At 46.4% G+C, this 18142-nt stretch overlaps 1 protein-coding gene across 1 annotated transcript in view; it reads right to left on the reverse strand.

The window, feature by feature from the left end:
- Positions 1 to 18142, reverse strand: part of DOCK5 (dedicator of cytokinesis 5) — a 227698-nt gene that overhangs the window by 155433 nt on the left and 54123 nt on the right. Inside the window, exon 2 of the mRNA XM_045456779.1 lies at positions 8175 to 8258. Coding sequence (XP_045312735.1) covers positions 8175 to 8258 — 84 coding nt within the window. The remainder of the gene's footprint in view (positions 1 to 8174; positions 8259 to 18142) is intronic.

Below are 18142 nucleotides of genomic sequence, written 5' to 3' on the forward strand. Positions count from 1 at the left end.
GCTGGGGACACATACACAGAACATAAGGGTCGGACTGAAAATCTTTCTGTAACAAGAATCCTGCCTATCTTACTCTGTGCACAGTTCTTTGTAGCCTGAGTTCTACAAGGCGGCGAGGCAAGGAAAAGAACCGAAGTTCCCACCTGCTTCTAAGACTGGTTCGCGGGATTCAGGTTTCTCAGGCAGCCTGTTTTCTATGACACTTTCTACTGGAGGACTCGCCTCTATGGGTTGAATAAAATGGGACACTCCAGCACAGAGTGGGTATTTGTGATGCCCGAGTCCCCCTGTGTGCTTTTTGAGATCATAAATTGCCCTCATATTACCATGAGCAAAGCAGAGGCATACGTCAACCTTCTCTCTCCAGATAGAAGCAAGAGGAGAGGTATGGTTCTCGTATGTGCCCTCGATCGATCTTAAATTTGCCTCTAGGACTCTCTCCTTTCGCTAATCGTTCACAGAGTCTTACCTATGCCACAATGCTTTGATGTGCTACGTTTCACAATGGAGAAGAGACACCTAAGGCATTTTTGGTAAAAGTTATACACCAAATAATGTGAATGGCCCAGCATTCAGAAGTGCGAAGAGAGCCATGCGTGGTTACGTGTATGTGTGGGACGGAAGGAGCTTGCTCACTACTTTGCCACCTTCTCGACCCCTTGATCCCAGCAAGATCCCTTGGAGGTGGAAACTAACGGGACGCCAAAAGCTCAGGAGACCATTCCTCCAGAGAATTCCCCAAAACACTTTTGCTTTCAGGCTGGGCTTGCCTCTTCAGCTGCATCACGACAACGTAACTGAACGAAGGCGCCGCTCGGAAAAAAGTCCTGACCCCTACGCTAGAAGGTGCCGCGTCCTACCTCCTAATATACCAGTAACCTAAATTTTAAGGATGGCATTTTACAAGCACATCCAAATATGCTTCTGAAAGAAGAAAAGGCACTCTCCGTTTGCTAAGATTAAATCTGAAACTTCTCACCGGTTCTACTCTTAATTAGTTTTTCTGGTAAACACACTCCCGCTGCCACATTCGCCTTTTGGGAAAACACGTCTCAGGAACACGTGTCCCCAGGAGAAGTAGCTGACAGGCAGGACTGAAGGTAAAGGTCAGACAGATGTGGGAAATGACCGGCACACTCAACAAGGCCTAATTTGCTTCCCAGGCTGATGCCAAAACGTTTGCACGCAGTCCTTATCATAAAATCCAAGCCGTTGGGCTCGCTGCCAGTGATGTGTGTGAAAGGCAGCGGTTTTTAACCCTAGAGCATGGTGAGGCCACGGATTCTGAGTTACAGTATACTTTCAATGATCTTGCCCCGCCGGGTGACAAAAGCAAATGAAAGTTACAAACACATCAGACGCCTTATTTCAGCTTCTACCCAGTAGCATTTTCTACATGCTGGTGAGAACTGAGTTTTTACGAATTAATCTCGATTTGCTCTGTCTCTTACTCGTCTGTGATCATTGCGCAAAGCTGACCACATGGAGAAGAAAACACGAAGCGGTACAACAGAAGCATGTCAAGGCTACCGGGCTGTACAGGACGGGAAGGTGTGACAATCCTTCTTCCTGAATCAGACGTTCTGAAAGAGCTCAGTAAGACCTTACGGTATCAGATGGTCCAATACGGGTCCACTCAGCACATCTCAGAAAGGTGCTTATTAAGCCTCTGCTGGAAAAAAGTTCTTTTTGATGTTCCTGTTAGAGTTTTGTCAGCCACGGAACCAAAATTCAGTGCCATGGAACTCTACCTATCTGCCAGGATACTGCCCGCTATACTTACAAAAAAAATCCTGCTTTAGGGGCGCCTGGGTGGCTCGGTCAGTGAAGCATCCGACCCTTGATTTTGGCTCAGGTCGTGATCTCACGAGTGTGAGATCAAGCCCCGTGTCAGGCTCCACACTCGGCAATGGAGCCTGCTTGGGATTCTCTCGCTCTCTCTCTCTCTCTCTCTCTCTCCCTCCCTCCCTCCCTCTTTCTCTGCCCCTCCCCTGCTCATTCCCTCTCTTTCAAGATAAATAAATAAACTTTAGAAAAAGCCTGCTTTATAAAGATAAGATTCAAGATACGTACAGCTGAAGTCATAATCCATATGAATTCCTTCTATTATCAGGGAATGGATTTCTCGATAAAGGTGCATTTCAAAACCGGCCTCATTCTATACAGAAGAAATAACATGGGTATATTGGGACTGCCTATATATACACAAATGCTTCTTTTTATTTCAACTTTTCAAGATTGCCCGTTTCCTCGGGTTCCAACGCAATCGTTTGTGCCATGCTTTGGGCCGCTACGTGTTACACTAAAACTGTACAAAGCTTTGTGCTGTACTCGCTTCCGTAGAGCTTGGAACGCCTTTGAGACATTATCTCATTTTGTTATGGCCAACTGTGTTATGCTTACCCTCAGAAATCACTGTTAACACCAGCCACCCTCTCTCCTGAGCTCGTGAGTGGTTTATGGGGCTGAAAACGAATCCATCAATGCACATGAATCAAATGCAGGAAACCAGTACTCATTGTTGGAACAACAGACCCTGGGCATTAAGTCACTTATGACTGGAATTGGGTTGATCACGGGAGAGGAGAGCTTAATGGTAACAAGAATGCTGGAACCTGATTTTTCAAAGCACTTTCATTTAATCACTTTCAATTCAAGGAGTGACCCGATTTTAGATGCCATGACCGTGACACAAAAAGAGTTTAAGTGTCCTGCCCAGGATGGTCAACCTAGAGAGGGACAAAATCATCTGATCTAAAGCAGTATTTTCTGCCTTCTCCCCTCTCCCTCGCCATCACCCAAGTCTACTTCTGGTGCCGGTAATATCATCCTTTTTCCCTCACAGCACTTCGAAGTATCTGAATTGTTTTGTTTACTCACTCCGTTCTCTTGTTTTTAATGAAAACCCTGTGAGAACAGGCCCCTTGCTGTTTTGTCACTCAGGTGACCTCAGTGCCTAGGGCATCTCTCGTGTTCAATAAACGTACCTAGCACAGAATAAGAGGATCATCACCACTTGCTCAGCAAGTTCTTTTGAGTGAATAAATGACCACAACTGGAATCTCCAGAGAGCAGCGATTTTCCAGCCACGCCCACGGATCTGGGGTGGGAAAGAACACTCGAGAGAGAGAACAGCCACCTCGCTACCAAATCCCTGGCCTGGTTAAAGAAGCGAAGATACGGCAACGACTACAGGCCGGGCTGATGCCAAAGATGAAGAGAGGCGAGGCCACTGGCTTCAGTCCTTGAGGGATCTCGTTCCCTGAAAAAGTCTCTGAAGGAACATAATTCTTGGGGGCCGCTACAACACGAACAGTACACACGGCCGGTTCTCCGTCCCTGCGCCCGTTTTTAGCAGCAAATGAAGTTCAGGAGCAAGGTGACAGAAAGCAGTGAGTGATAAGCGATAGCAGGGCACTCATTTGGGCTGTGGTGTGGGGGCAAAACTCAAGTAATCAGACTGGCACTTCCCCAAAAGGAAAAGTTATTATATGACCCAGCAATTCCACTCCTAGGAACATACCTAGGAACATACCTAGGAACGAGAGAACTGAAAACATACGTCCACACGGAAACCTATACCTAAAGGGTTATAGCAACATTACTCATAACAGGTGAAAAGCGTAAACAACTTAAATGTCCATCAACGGATGAATGGATAGATAAAATGTGATGTAGGCATACAATGAATATTATTGAGCCATAAAAAGATAGGAAGTACTGATACCCGCTGCAACAATGACGAGCCTTAAAACCATTGCACTAGGCTAGTCACAAAGGGCCCCATGTTACGTGAACGGTCTAGACGGGGCAAATCTCCTGAGACAGACACGAGGTGGGTGGTTGCTTGGAGCTGGGGGATAATGGCCACCAAATGGGTACAGGGATTCTCTCTGGGTTCACGAAAACGTTCTGCAAGTAGACAGTGATGACGATTGCCCTTTAAAGCCCAAGGATTGCCCTTTTAAGGATTGTATCCTTTAAATGGGTAAACGGTATGGTATTTGAAATAGATCTCAACGCAGCGGTTATTAAAAACAAAGACAACAAAACTCATGCAATAACCAAATCCTTCTGCAGTCTGCTGCGGGTGGGGGCAATGTTGGAGCCTTCCATATTTCCCTCATAAAAGGAGAACAACTCTGCCTGTGATACCTGGGGTTCTGTGGAGGTGACTGCCACCCTCTCTTACTCTCCACGCTAGCTTGCCTTGCTCCGTCAGGCTTGCTTTGGTCCTGTCTTTTGTCTTCATTCCTTTAACGGACTTCTGCAGAACGCCTACTATGTGCCAGGTGCTGTGCAAGGCGCCGGCCCTACAGACGCAAGACGAGCTGGCTTTGCCTTCAAGAAGCTACCACTTTCATAATTATTCATGCGACCACAGGCCAGGAAACAGCAAAAGGAAGAGCCGTGAGTGGTTTTCGGTGATGGGTTGTGGGCAGAAAAGAATTTTCCGTAGCTGGGCTCCAGAAAGGTAGACTCACGTCCATACCGGAAAAAGCACACACAGGTCTGGTGTGTGAATACCACAAAGGCAGAGTGGGGCGGAGTGTGCAGGAGGAGGGGGAGCCCCAGGAGCCAAATCAGACAGGAAGCTGGAAGACACAAAACCCCTCAGGCCATGAAATAGTGCCAGCATTAGCCTTAAATTCCATCTGGCAGTACTCTGGGCGGTTCCATTTTGTTTACTTATTTATTTATTTTTTTTAAAGGAAAGAGGAGATGGGGGAGGAGGGAGAGAACTTAAGTTATTACTCAGCATTTCCACCCTGTTTAATGTTTGCAAAGTACTCCTGCACTCACTTACTCCTGAACTGCCTGAAATAATAAAGGAATTTGAGAACCCAGCCAAGAACTCGAAGTACTTAGGAGACATAAGAACCTATCACTGCATCTGGCAAGGTGGGCACTATTAAAAAAAAAGAAAAATTAATCCCAGGGGCCCCTGGGTGGCTCAGTCGGTTAAGCAAGCGTCTGACTTCGGCTCAGGTCACGATCTCGCGGTTGGTGAGTTCGAGCCCCGCCTCGGGCTCTGTGCCGGCAGCTCGGAGCCTGGAGCCTGCTTCGGATTCTGTGTCTCCCTCTCTCTCTGCCCTTCCCCTGCTCGTGCTCTGTCGCTCTCTGTCTCAAAAATAGATAAAACATTTTTTAAAAATTAAAGAAAAAAATTAATCCCCTAAAACGAGCACTATATAAAGACATAATCCAATACAATAATCTCCGTAAAACCGACAGGCCTCTTGGTGGTGGTAAAGGGACTCCGTAAGCTCATGTTCTAAGTCTGCCCATTCATACCTTGACACACACCAGGTGTCAAATGGGCACGGACATCCTTTTTTGACGTGAAAGAGTCCTGTGGCACCCCAGATATTTTATGGTAGCAGTTAACAAGAACATCAGCTTCCTGCGGTCAGGACTGGAGCACCGGAACCATCATACTCAAGACGCAGCATCGAAGAAGTGACAGGTATTTGTGTGACTGCCTATCAGCTGGGCCAGCGCCAGCGAGCTCCAGAACACCAGGAGCACTGTGGCTTTTGGCCTCAAGCTCCAGAAGGTACTTGAAATGAAGGTGCTTGTGGATCTGGATTACATTTCAATCCAACCAAGCTCAGTGACCTCCTCGGCTGGCTCCAGGGGAGTACTACCTTGAGGAATGTCCATGGGTCAACTGGGAAACCACTCGGTAAAGACAGAGCACAAATTGAAAAGGACCATTATATGAATCCTGGGAGGACAGAGTGCTTCAGTGAGCGATTCCAAAAAACTATGTTCGGGTCACGTAACGATGAAGAGAGAGCGTTGCAAATGTATTCAAAAGACATCACCTACTTTATTTCCAATCAACTCTCCGCTCTTCCCTCCTACACTCCACAGGACACTTGGAAAAACTTGACAAAACCCACCACATGCACACATACTGCAACTCTGCTACGGTCAAGCGGGAATTACCAGGTCGAGATCTGAAAGAGATCAAACCTTAGAGAGACGAGGCCAGCGTGTGAGGCTCCTCTCTTCTTGGGGCAACTGCCGAATTAAGAAAAGTTTCCTGAATGGCCGAGCAGCGTTTCTGATGGCCTGGTGGGTCCAGGAGAACAAAAATGGGGAGTCCTAGACCGCCAATGAGTTGGCTGTAATTTCAGACAAACTAGACTAAGGAAAAAAGCAATCCTACAGACAAAACGAACGGTAAAAAGATTTAATAAACAGGAATTAAAAGTTCAAACTGTTCAGAGGTGCCTGGGTAGCTCACTCAGTTGAGCGTCCAACTCTTGATTTCAGCTCGGGTCATGATCCCAGGGTTGTGGGATTGAGCCCTGCATCAGCCTCCACACTGAGAGTAGAGCCTGTTTAAGATTCATTCTCTCTCTCTCTTTCTCTCTCTCTCTCTCTCATTCCCCTCCACCCCCTGTTCTCGGCCCCTCTCCCCTGCTTGCACTCTCTCTCTCTAAAAAAATTCAAAAGTGCAAATTGTTTCAGTATAACAATTCTAAAATTGTACGTACCTAAAAATAGGCCTGAAAATATATAAGGCAAAAAACTGACATCACTGTAAATCATCATCATTGACATAAACTGTAAGCATGGTGAAAGACTGAACACTGTTCTCTGATGGAGAACGGAGGAAAACAATGATGTACAGCAAATTTGAAAAAAAAAAATGATAAATAAATAAGAATCTAACCGTCATCCACAGATGGTCCTAACATACATTCTTTTCAAGCCTATACGGAAGAGTTTCCAAAGCCAAACATATGCCTTCTGCCTGTACAATGCAAAAATGTGTAACACAGATACTGGCTAGAATGGATAAATCTGGCCCCTGACAGAGAAGTATGACCTAGTAAGGCCTGAGGGGACTGTGGTTTCAATAAGCAAAGCGGTCTTGAGATCAGACAGTAAGTAGATTGTCCCTTGTGTCTTGGTGATTTAGGGACAACATGGAACCGATGTTGGGCTGGACCTGAGATGGCGAGGATGAAAAGAGCAAAGAGAGGGGGGTGGGGGGAGAGTCCGCACGGCCCTCTCCCCCTTCTCCCTGCCCCTGGGAGCTGCATGGCTGTGCTTTGAGCTGTGTGGAAGGGAGAGGAAACCCTGGCCCCCTGCCTAAACATAAAGGGAGGCAGCAGGGATAATAGAGTCTTCTATGCAATCAGGCAGAATGATTTAGCTTTTCTATGGCCAAACCCTGCTTCCTTTCCCCCTGGCTTCCCAGCTTTTCTCCCCCCATTCTAGGCAAGTGCATTAGATTCCTAATGGCCACCTTTGCTATTCCGCCATCACAAGCATTTACATGGATGAGGGCAAGTGTGGATCCTGAAAATCTAGAGATCCTGATTCTAAGAAGCTTCACCCTCTGAGAAAAGTCTTCCTTGCTGCCCACCTTCTTCCTGCCTTACTCTTCAGAGGGAATAAACGGGCCCCGAAAATTGGTCTTTGCTTTGATCCTCAACTTCGGTGGCCTGGACGCATGTTGGTGGTACTCTGGGATTTGAACTAGAAATGTGGATACGTGGAGGGGTCCTGCTGGGATTCGAGCTCCACTGACATGGAGCTACAAGCCTCGGGTGGAGTGGGATGCGGGGGGGAGTGGGCACGACCTTTGCTTTTCAGACAAACCAGGCGTGCTGAGTACTTCCCTACAGCCCACTGACAGGTTAACTGGACCACCTCCCTAGCCTGACCTAATTGCAGGAAATATACTACGGGGCTTTCTGGACCTGCTGTAGCCCTGACCTAGTTCTGTGAAAGAATCTCAGCAGCACCAGTAAGTCTCTCCCTCATTTCTCCCCCAATCTGGCAACATTTAGTGCTGAGTAGAAAGAGCCACTTAATCGGCAGTGTTTCCTTTGCGCGGCAGCCAATCCAGGGTCCCACGTGGCTCCTCCCGGGCCAGCACTGTGTCGGATCCTTCTGCATCCGCGGCTTTGGGTTCGGCTATTCATATGCTCTGACGTTCTGGGGTCTGAGCACGGTGGCACTCATGTATTTGGCTGGCTGTGTCGGAAATCACTCTCAGCACAAAGTTGTATAGCCTAAGTACTTCCTGGGTTTTTTTACCAGCACCATGTCAGGAAGTAAGGCATGTTGATGTTTGCTCGAAGTGCCTTATTAATAAGTAACTTCCACTGTGCTTCCCTTTCCCCGTCTGGCAGGAGGCCATCCAGACTTACCCTCATACATCTCCAGGATGTGAACCGTGTCTCCGATCTCCAAGGAGAGCTCCACATCTTGAGAGGCATTGTAGTTATAGATCGCTGGAAATGAGAAAGACACGGGGGAAATGGCATCAGTGGCGGTTAAAATACAAGTCACTACACAGCACAGTCAGTGGTTAATGAATTACTTATGGAACGAACAGCCCTCTATTTAACGATTTTGTGTGACTCACCCACTGTAAAGCAGAGGACATCCTCCTAAACCCCCGTTACTGGTAATTTACACTCGTTCTTCCATCTGGCAAAAATTGGTCGGCTGTCTACGACACGTTGTGTTCGAGGCCGGGGACAGAGACAAAACCCACAGGTGGGGTCCCTGCCCCAGGGGTTTTTAATAGCCCAGTAGAGGGAGGAAGATATTAAATGTATTATATTACAGAAACAACTACTTCATTTCAATTGGGGGAAGAGTTATGAAAGAAAACACCAGGCTACAATGAGAATGCAGTGTGGGTTTCTGTAGGTGGGTCCCTTGTCCATCAGACAACAGCCAGCCTACATCACCACTGAGCTCAAGATCTCTAAGACACAGAATGAGCCATCTCCCGGCTTCGCTGGCACAGTAATTGGGAGTCAAAAAGCCACTTTGAGGGGCGCCTGGGTGGCGCAGTCGGTTAAGCGTCCGACTTCAGCCAGGTCACGATCTTGCGGTCCGGGAGTTCGAGCCCCGCGTCGGGCTCTGGGCTGATGGCTCAGAGCCTGGAGCCTGTTTCCGATTCTGTGTCTCCCTCTCTCTCTGCCCCTCCCCCGTTCATGCTCTGTCTCTCTCTGTCCCAAAAATAAATAAACATTGAAGAAAAAAAAAAAATTTTTTTCAAAAGGCCACTTTGAGTCCCATCTACCCTGTAGGAGGAGACTAACGCACAGTGCAATGTGGAGACGGCCATCTTTTCCCAGGTCTGGGCGTCCTGGGGAAATGGATTGCCCAGCACCTCCGCATCAAGGTGACCTCAATCACCACATCCTCAGGACTGGCAGTGACTGGGCCAGATTATGGAAAATAGGCTAAGTCTTACGATTCAGAAAGACGACAACCCCGTCTTAAGATGGGTAAGGGCTCCGAAGAGACATTTTACCAAGAATCATATATGCTGGCTAAGAGACACACGAAAGGGTGCTCATCGTCATTAGTCATCAAGGAAATGCAAATTCACCACAAGATACCATTTCACACCCACTAGAATGGCTATGGGTTTTTGTTTGTTTGTTAGGTTTATTTATTTGAGAGAGAGAGAGACAGAGAGAACGCGAGCCGGGGAGGGGCAGAGAGAGGGAGAGACAGAATCCCCAGCATGCTCCGAGCTGTCAGCACAGAGTCTGACACGGGGCTCGAACTCACAGACTGTGAGACCATGAGCTGAGCTGACATCAAGAGCAGGACACTGAACCGACGGAGCTACCCAGACGCCCCGGCTAGAGTTTTAAAAAGGTAGACACCTGGCAAGAATGTGGAGAAACTGGAACCCTCACTCATGGCCGGCAGGAATGGAAGACGACACAGCCTCTTCGGAAAACAGTTTGACAGTTTCTTAAGCCACACATAAATTTCCAGTACATTCCCAGCAATTACATTCCCTGCTCACTCTGAAGAGAAATAAAAACACATCTACGCGGCAACTTTCTGTGACTATTCCCAGCTGCTATGGCAGAAAAATAGCCTCCCAAAAGATAGTCACATCAGATTTCTGGAAACTGTGAACGCTACCTTACACAGCAAAACATTTAGGCGCGCCTGGGTGGCTCAGGTGGGTAAGCGTCTGACTTTGGCTTAGGTTGTGATCTGGCAGTTCATGGGTTTGAGTCCCGCGTCCGGCTCTGTGTGGACAGCTCGGAGCCTAGAGCCTGGAGCCTGCTTTGGATTCTCCCTCTCTCTCTCTGCTTCTCCCCTGCTTGTTCGAGCTCTCTCTCTCTCTCTCTCTCAAAATAAAATAAACATCAAAAAAAAAAAGAATTGGGGTAAGTTAAGGATCTTGAGAGGAAGAGCGTTTTCTGGATCATCAGTGTGGGTCCTAAAGGCAATCACATGTGTCCTGGTAAGAGAGGGCCAGAGGGAGTTTTGGGAGATGCACGGGAGAGAAGGAAATGTGAAGGCGGTGGCAAAGAATGAACCACTGTGACCTCCACCAGACACAACCACCAGACAGGGTGGTCAGGGACAGACACAACCACCAGAGGAGGTGGCAAGAAATGGAATCTCCTCGAGAGCCTCTAGAAGGAGCACTGGCTATCAACACCTTCACCTTATACTTCTGGTCTTCAGAGCTGTGAACATAAATTTCTGTTGTTTTAAGCCACTGAGTTCCTAGTAATTTGTCACAACGGGTCACAGGAACCCAAAGTAGCAGCATTATTTACAACAGCCCAAAAGTGGAAATTACCCATCCACTGATGAACAAATAGATACGTAAAAGAGGATGGATCTATACGATGGAACACTACTCGGCAGTAAAAAGGGATGAAATAAGGACACAGGCTACAACACAGGTGAACTTCAAAAAATTTATGCCAAGGGAGGGGGTGCCTGGGTGGCTCCGTCGGTTAACTGGCTGACTTCGGCTCAGGTCATGATCTCACGGCTCACGAGTTCGAGCCCTGCGTCAGGGTCTGTGCTGGTAGCTCAGATCCTGGAGCCTGCTTCCATTTCTGTGTCTCCCTCTCTCTCTGCCCCTCCCCTGCTCACACTCTCTCTCAGAAATAAACATTAAAAAAAAACTTTTTTTTTTTTTTTTAAATCACACTAGGGGTGCCAGGGTGGCACAGTCGGTTAAGCGTCTGACTGTTAATTTTGGCTGAGGGCATGATCTCACAGCTCATGAGTTCGAGCCCCACACCAGGCTCTGTGCTGATGGTGCAACACCCACTTGGGATTCTGTCTCTCCTTCTCTCTACCCGCTCCCCTACGTGTGTGCGCATGCTCTCAAAAATAAATAAAGTTAAAAATATTTGAAAACCCTGCTATATGAAAGTCCCATACCAAAAAATCCCATATTTTAGACCTCTATTTATTTGCGATGCCTAGAATAGGCAAATCTACTGGAAATCGTGCAGCAAGCAGTTATCACTTGTTGCCTGGGCAGGGGAGAGGACGGAATAGCAACTGAGCACAAACAGGCACCAAGGGAGCTTTTCAGGCAGGTGGAAACATCCCCAAACTAGATTTTGGTGGTGGGTACACAACTCTGTAAATTTACTAAAAGTCATCCAGCTTGAAAGGGACGGATTTTACAGTATATAAATCAGAGTCCAATAAAGCTGCTTTTGTCTGTTTGTTTGTTTCAGCAGGTTTGTTTCTTGCCCTCGCTCTCTTGGTAAGCCGTCTGCATGGTTCTAGGAAAAAAAGAATCACCTTTAGAGATTCTGTTCTTGCCATTTGCCTGACGATCCAAGGAACCAAGATGTTCCCCATCCCTGCAGCTCTAACGAGCACGTGAGGATGGTCGCTAACTCATCTGCCAGATCCCACAAAGGTCATTGCCAACTGTGGGTACTTCCTGCTCTTTCTTTTTAAAAAAAAAAAAAAAATTTTTAACGTTTATTTATTTTTGAGACAGAGAGAGACAGAGCATGAACGGGGGAGGGTCACAGAGAGAGGGAGACACAGAATCGGAAACAGGCTCCAGGCTCTGAGCCATCGGCACAGAGCCTGACGCGGGGCTTGAACTCACGCACCGTGAGATCGTGACCTGAGCCGAAGTTGGACACAACCGACTGAGCCACCCAGGCGCCCCTTCCTGCTCTTTCTTGAACCTGCAACACATCCTGTGTCTGCAGCTGGCCCACAGGCTTCTCCCTACATCACAGGCCGTCAGCGATGGAGTCCACACCTCTAGCCACATCTTTTCCAAGCGGCCTCTCTGTTTGAAGGGATTCACCCAAAGAGTGTTCTTCTGTAGTCTTGGCACAGAAGCCTGGACAAGTTATGTTGAAATGAATTTCCTATTGAGCTTTTGGACTAGACAATGAATTCCGAACACGGCTTGGCTAATGAAGTGGGTTAGGAGAAACTGCACAGGATGTAAACATAGCAGTGATGTTGGATTCTTCGACCCACTGAAGTTCACTTCCTTCGTGTGAGAGCCAGGGGACTCAACTGTGTTGCCCACTAAGTAAATGTCTGGTTTACTATAGAAAACGTGGATCTCATAGCCTTGACTCCCCCTAGTCCCCATTCACTGGGGACTAGTTCCTTCCAGCGGCCCCCCTCTCAGATGGAAACAGGAAGTAATGAGAGTGACGTGTCACAACGTGTTGGGTGATGACCAAGCTCTATCTCTTCCTCGTTCTTAGTTATCAGAAAGTAGGCAGAAACTCTCAAAGGCAGCATCCAGCAAAGAGCTACCAAGGATTGTTATAAACACACACACACACACACACACACACACACACACACACACACACAACATATAGACCAATATGTTTCCTTAACTCCTAGATTCCTAAATTTTCCAAAATTATCCTGGCCTTACTCATCCACGTTAGTCTCCATCATCTGCCAAATGCTACCCTCTGCTCCAGTCAAGACTCCTACGGTCTCCCTAAAGTCTGTGTTCACTCACGGTTTAACCCTCTTTGGAACAACAGCTCATTTTTTGGATACACACACATAACAATCTGAAACTCCCATTCACAATGCTATTCAACAAGTGACGGCGGGGTCCCTGGAAGCCTACAGGAATCTCTTTCTCCTGACATCTGACATCTTTTCCTTCTGACGCAGTTTGGGTAATTAATCGCAGATAACTTTGGTTATCATCCGCCACCAAGCGAAAGGAAAACTCCTCACAAACGAGGACCCCGTTGCATCTTATTTTCGTCTCTTTCACATTTCCAGACCCTGGATTAGACGCAAAGATGGTGCTCAAGGCACACGAGTGACTTTTACAGAAGCTACCAATCGATTCGGTTACTCGCCGCTTCTTCCCCAAACTTTAAGATGCTTCTGTCTTCCTGAGAAACGACAGCTGTGGTTCTGCACCGCTCAAGAGAGGGATATCAAAATCACCGCGCCTGCTGCTTTTTGCTTATTACACAAGAGAGAATCCGCCTGCCCAACCCAAGCTTGCGAAAGATTCCCATGGGAAGCTCATCCCTCCCAAAATGCCTTTCGCTGCAGTAAAGTCGTCAGTTAGAGGACGTTCATCTGTTTCACATCTTCTGGCAGAAATGCCAACGAGCTTCCGGACCACTCAGGGCTGTCCTGTATTCATTCCAAAGGTGCACTTTTAAACCGATCCCATTCACAATTGCACCAAGAAGCATAAAATACCTAGGAATAAATCTAACCAAAGATGTAAAGGATCTGTATGCTGAAAACTATAGAAAGCTTATGAAGGTAATTGAAGAAGATTTAAAGAAATGGAAAGACATTCCCTGCTCATGGATTGGAAAAATAAATATTGTCAAAATGTCAATACTACCCAAAGCTATCTACACATTCAATGCAATCCCAATCAAAATTGCACCAGCATTCTTCTCGAAACTAGAACAAGCAATCCTAAAATTCGTATGGAACCACAAAAGGCCCCGAATAGCCAAAGGAATTTTGAAGAAGAAGACCAAAGCAGGAGGCATCACAATCCCAGACTTTAGCCTCTACTACAAAGCTGTCATCATCAAGACAGCATGGTATTGGCACAAAAACAGACACTTAGACCAATGGAATAGAATAGAAACCCCAGAACTAGACCCACAAACGTATGGCCAACTCATCTTTGACAAAGCAGGAAAGAACATCCAATGGAAAAAAGACAGCCTCTTTAACAAATGGTGCTGGGAGAACTGGACAGCAACATGCAGAAGGTTGAAACTAGACCACTTTCTCACACCATTCACAAAAATAAACTCAAAATGGATAAAGGACCTGAATGTGAGACAGGAAACCATCAAAACCTTAGAGGAGAAAGCAGGAAAAGACCTCTCTGACCTCAGCCGTAGCAATCTCTTACTCGACACATCCCCAAAGGCAAGGGAATTAAGAGCAAAAGTGAATTACTGGGACCTTATGAAGATAAAAAGCTTCTGCACAGCAAAGGAAACAACCAACAAAACTAAAAGGCAACCAACGGAATGGGAAAAGATATTTGCAAATGACATATCGGACAAAGGGCTAGTATCCAAAATCTATAAAGAGCTCACCAAACTCCACACCCGAAAAACAAATAACCCAGTGAAGAAATGGGCAGAAAACATGAATAGACACTTCTCTAAAGAAGACATCCGGATGGCCAACAGGCACATGAAAAGATGTTCAGCGTCACTCCTTATCAGGGAAATACAAATCAAAACCACACTCAGGTATCACCTCACGCCAGTCAGAGTGGCCAAAATGAACAAATCAGGAGACTACAGATGCTGGAGAGGATGTGGAGAAACGGGAACCCTCTTGCACTGTTGGTGGGAATGCAAATTGGTGCAGCCGCTCTGGAAAGCAGTGTGGAGGTTCCTCAGAAAATTAAAAATAGACCTACCCTATGACCCAGCAATAGCACTGCTAGGAATTTGTCCAAGGGATATAGGAGTACTGATGCATAGGGGCACTGGTACCCCAATGTTCATAGCAGCACTCTCAACAATAGCCAAATTATGGAAAGAGCCTAAATGTCCATCAACTGATGAATGGATAAAGAAATTGTGGTTTATATACACAATGGAATACTATGTGGCAATGAGAAAAAATGAAATATGGCCTTTTGTAGCAACGTGGATGGAACTGGAGAGTGTGATGCTAAGTGAAATAAGCCGTACAGAGAAAGACAGATACCATATGGTTTCACTCTTATGTGGACCCTGAGAAAGTTAACAGGAACCCATGGGGGAGGGGGAGGAAAAAAGAAAAAAAAAAAAAAAAAAGAGGTTAGAGTGGGAGAGAGCCAAAGCATAAGAGACTTAAAAACTGAGAACAAACTGAGGGTTGATAGGGGGTGGGAGGGAGGAGAGGGTGGGTGATGGGTATTGAGGAGGGCACCTTTTGGGATGAGCACTGGGTGTTGTATGGAAACCAATTTGACAATAAATTTCATATAATAAAAAAAACAAAACAAAACAAAGGTGCACTTTTGAACCACGCCCTCCCTCTCCTGCTCCTTATTACACCTCATTTCCATTGTATTGTGTACGATTTTACTTCCACACGCAATACGGTAACTACAAGAAGTGCACGCCATGTACCGCAATGACTTAATGAGGAAACAGATTGAGAAGAGGCGGACACCTTGCCCCAAGTAACCCAGCTTTACAAGCAGCAAAGCTGATAAGGGACGCAGCCCTGTGATGATGCCTTCGTCACATTTTACAAGGCTGCTCCAGAATGGTGCCTGGAAACCAAGAGTAGAGGCTCACAGATTCTCAACGTGATGCCTGCCTTAGATTTCTCTCGCACCATGGGAACCCAACGTCCAAAAACAAGCTTGATTATACGAATCGATGACTGGTAATCGTGTCGTCTGCTAGGCTGGTGCTGTTTTTAAAAACAGGCAAACAGCTAGAGCTCAGCAGATTGTGCCTTCTCCCCTGGAATGTGAGTAATTCTTATGGAGAAAGACAGATAAAGGGGGAAATGAAGGAAACTCTGAGGGTTAAACAAAACACAATTGAAGACTCAACTATGCCACTTAGACATGCATGACCTTGAATGAGTTCCTCAGTGGGAGCCTCGGTTCCCTGTCTGTAAACTAGGCATCAGATCAGATGACTCTAAGGGTCCCTGTGGCTCCAAAATCCCCTGATTCATGAGGTGATGAAAAGAAGCAGGGGAAACAAGTTGTGCTGTTTTGAACTGGCGGGCCCACCGCAATCTCTTGTTTTGTCTGAGGAAATTAAACAAGAACAGGGAGTTGCTGAATATAAATTGCCTGGCTGGCTGCTATGCGCAAGGTTGGGAGAGACGAATTGCGAATTGTGGGGATTTCCCCCTAAGCAGCTTACTGTTTAGATCATCAAAGTATGATTTTGCACAGCCACGTAGGTAAGACGGTATGTCTACAGATGTCAAACAGCTTGCATTTTATCAAATCTTTGATTCGGCCTTTCCTTTTAAACCAGGCTTGTAGGAGGGAGGAAAAAAAGAACTTTGAGGTCTTCAGACTCTGCGACAAGAGAACAACAAAATAACACGAACAGGCCCCAAAATGAGGATGGGTTTTGACAATGAAAAGTCTATGTGTTACTAGTGGTTAATCTGTCTAATGAATCAGGTTCGTTCACGAATCTTCAAATTACAAGCCCTTGAAGAATAACACAGCATGACATTTTCTATTTAGTCGTTTGGTAGAATCTACAAAAGGAAGATCCAGCAAGCCCAGGATAAGGTCCCAATCTGAGCTACTGTTCAGAAAATTGAAACAGATGACCAAACTTCATCTTCTTCATTATTATCTTGACCTACCTACTCTCAGCCATCAGAACTACAAAAACTTAAAAAAGGCACATCTCACGTTTGATCTTTGCCCTGGAGTTAACGCGGGGATGTCCCGAATGGCCAGGTGGACTTTTTTCTTTTGCTCTTTAATTCCAGTCTCCTGTAAGGACCAGAGGATCAGATTCAACAGCAGGTCTGACCCCAAGTAAAAAAAATCTATGGTTTTACACTGAGCATTCCATTTAGGTTCCCAACTAATCTTTTCAGGATGAGACGCTCATCCTGCTCTACTCAGAACTCTCCACACCAGGTGCCATCGAATGAAGACAGCAGCTTATGCTTCTCCCTAACAGTAGAAGCAGTAGAACAGTAGAACCTCCTCCCTCCACAGGAGCAGGTTCTTACGGGCTTCTTAATTCACTCTGTAGACTACTGAGGAGGAGAGGATGTACTGACCAATTCACTGGTAATTCTTTAGAAATCTCTATTTTTTTTTTTTTAATTTTTTTTTCAACGTTTATTTATTTTTGGGACAGAGAGAGACAGAGCATGAACGGGGGAGGAGCAGAGAGAGAGGGAGACACAGAATCGGAAACAGGCTCCAGGCTCTGAGCCATCAGCCCAGAGCCCGTCGCGGGGCTCGAACTCACGGACCGCGAGATCGTGACCTGGCTGAAGTCGGACGCTTAACCGACTGCGCCACCCAGGCGCCCCTAGAAATCTCTATTTTAAGAATTATATCTACTTGTAGGTGGAGTTGATAATTACACTGAAACTGGAGAGAGGTTTCACAGATCTAAGTTCAACTAATTGACTGATTGGCTCGCTGTTACCAAGTGGTTACTACGTGCCGTCTCATTTAAACTAATATGAAATTAAATGTACACAGGATGTTTAAAGGAGCAAAGCTGAAACAAGATTGTTCAGAAGTATGGGGGGGAAATCTGTGATCTACAAACATGCTGAGCTTTTCCCCATAGCTTCCCCATCGAAAAAGTGAAGGCAACAGTACGTTCTTTATACGATTTTGTGAAGCCCAGAGAGGAGGAGGTATGCAGAATCCCCAGGACCGTGACTAATACCTGGCGGGCACTGAAAACATGGCGGCCACCTTCCCTTTTACCCCTTCCCTTTTTTGCCCTGTCCAGCTTCCCACTTTGAGCATGATGGCAACCACATCCTCAAAGATGGATGGACACTATCACCCTCACCAATAAGCCAGTGGAAGTCACTCAATGAAAACTGGGAATCAGGAAGACCTACAGAGAAACAAAACCAACTGGCCCCGATCGGCCTTCCAAGGTTAAGGTTGCTGGACAATGAAGTGCAGGTGTCCCTAAGGACGGCAAAGCCGTTTTCCTACAGGAAGCTAAGAACAGAGTTCCCCTAAGAAGCAGCAGGAGAGCCAGGGACTATTTGAATATTTTAACCATTCTCTTGCTGGGACAGCATTTCTACAGTGATTTAACTGAGGAACCAGGGTGTCAATACCCCAGATGCCTCGATCACTTACTCACTGTAGTACCCTCAATCTGGACACAACATTACAACGCATTCTATTATCACT

The sequence above is a fragment of the Leopardus geoffroyi genome, chromosome B1, assembly GCF_018350155.1.
Source record: "Leopardus geoffroyi isolate Oge1 chromosome B1, O.geoffroyi_Oge1_pat1.0, whole genome shotgun sequence".
NCBI lineage: Eukaryota > Metazoa > Chordata > Mammalia > Carnivora > Felidae > Leopardus > Leopardus geoffroyi.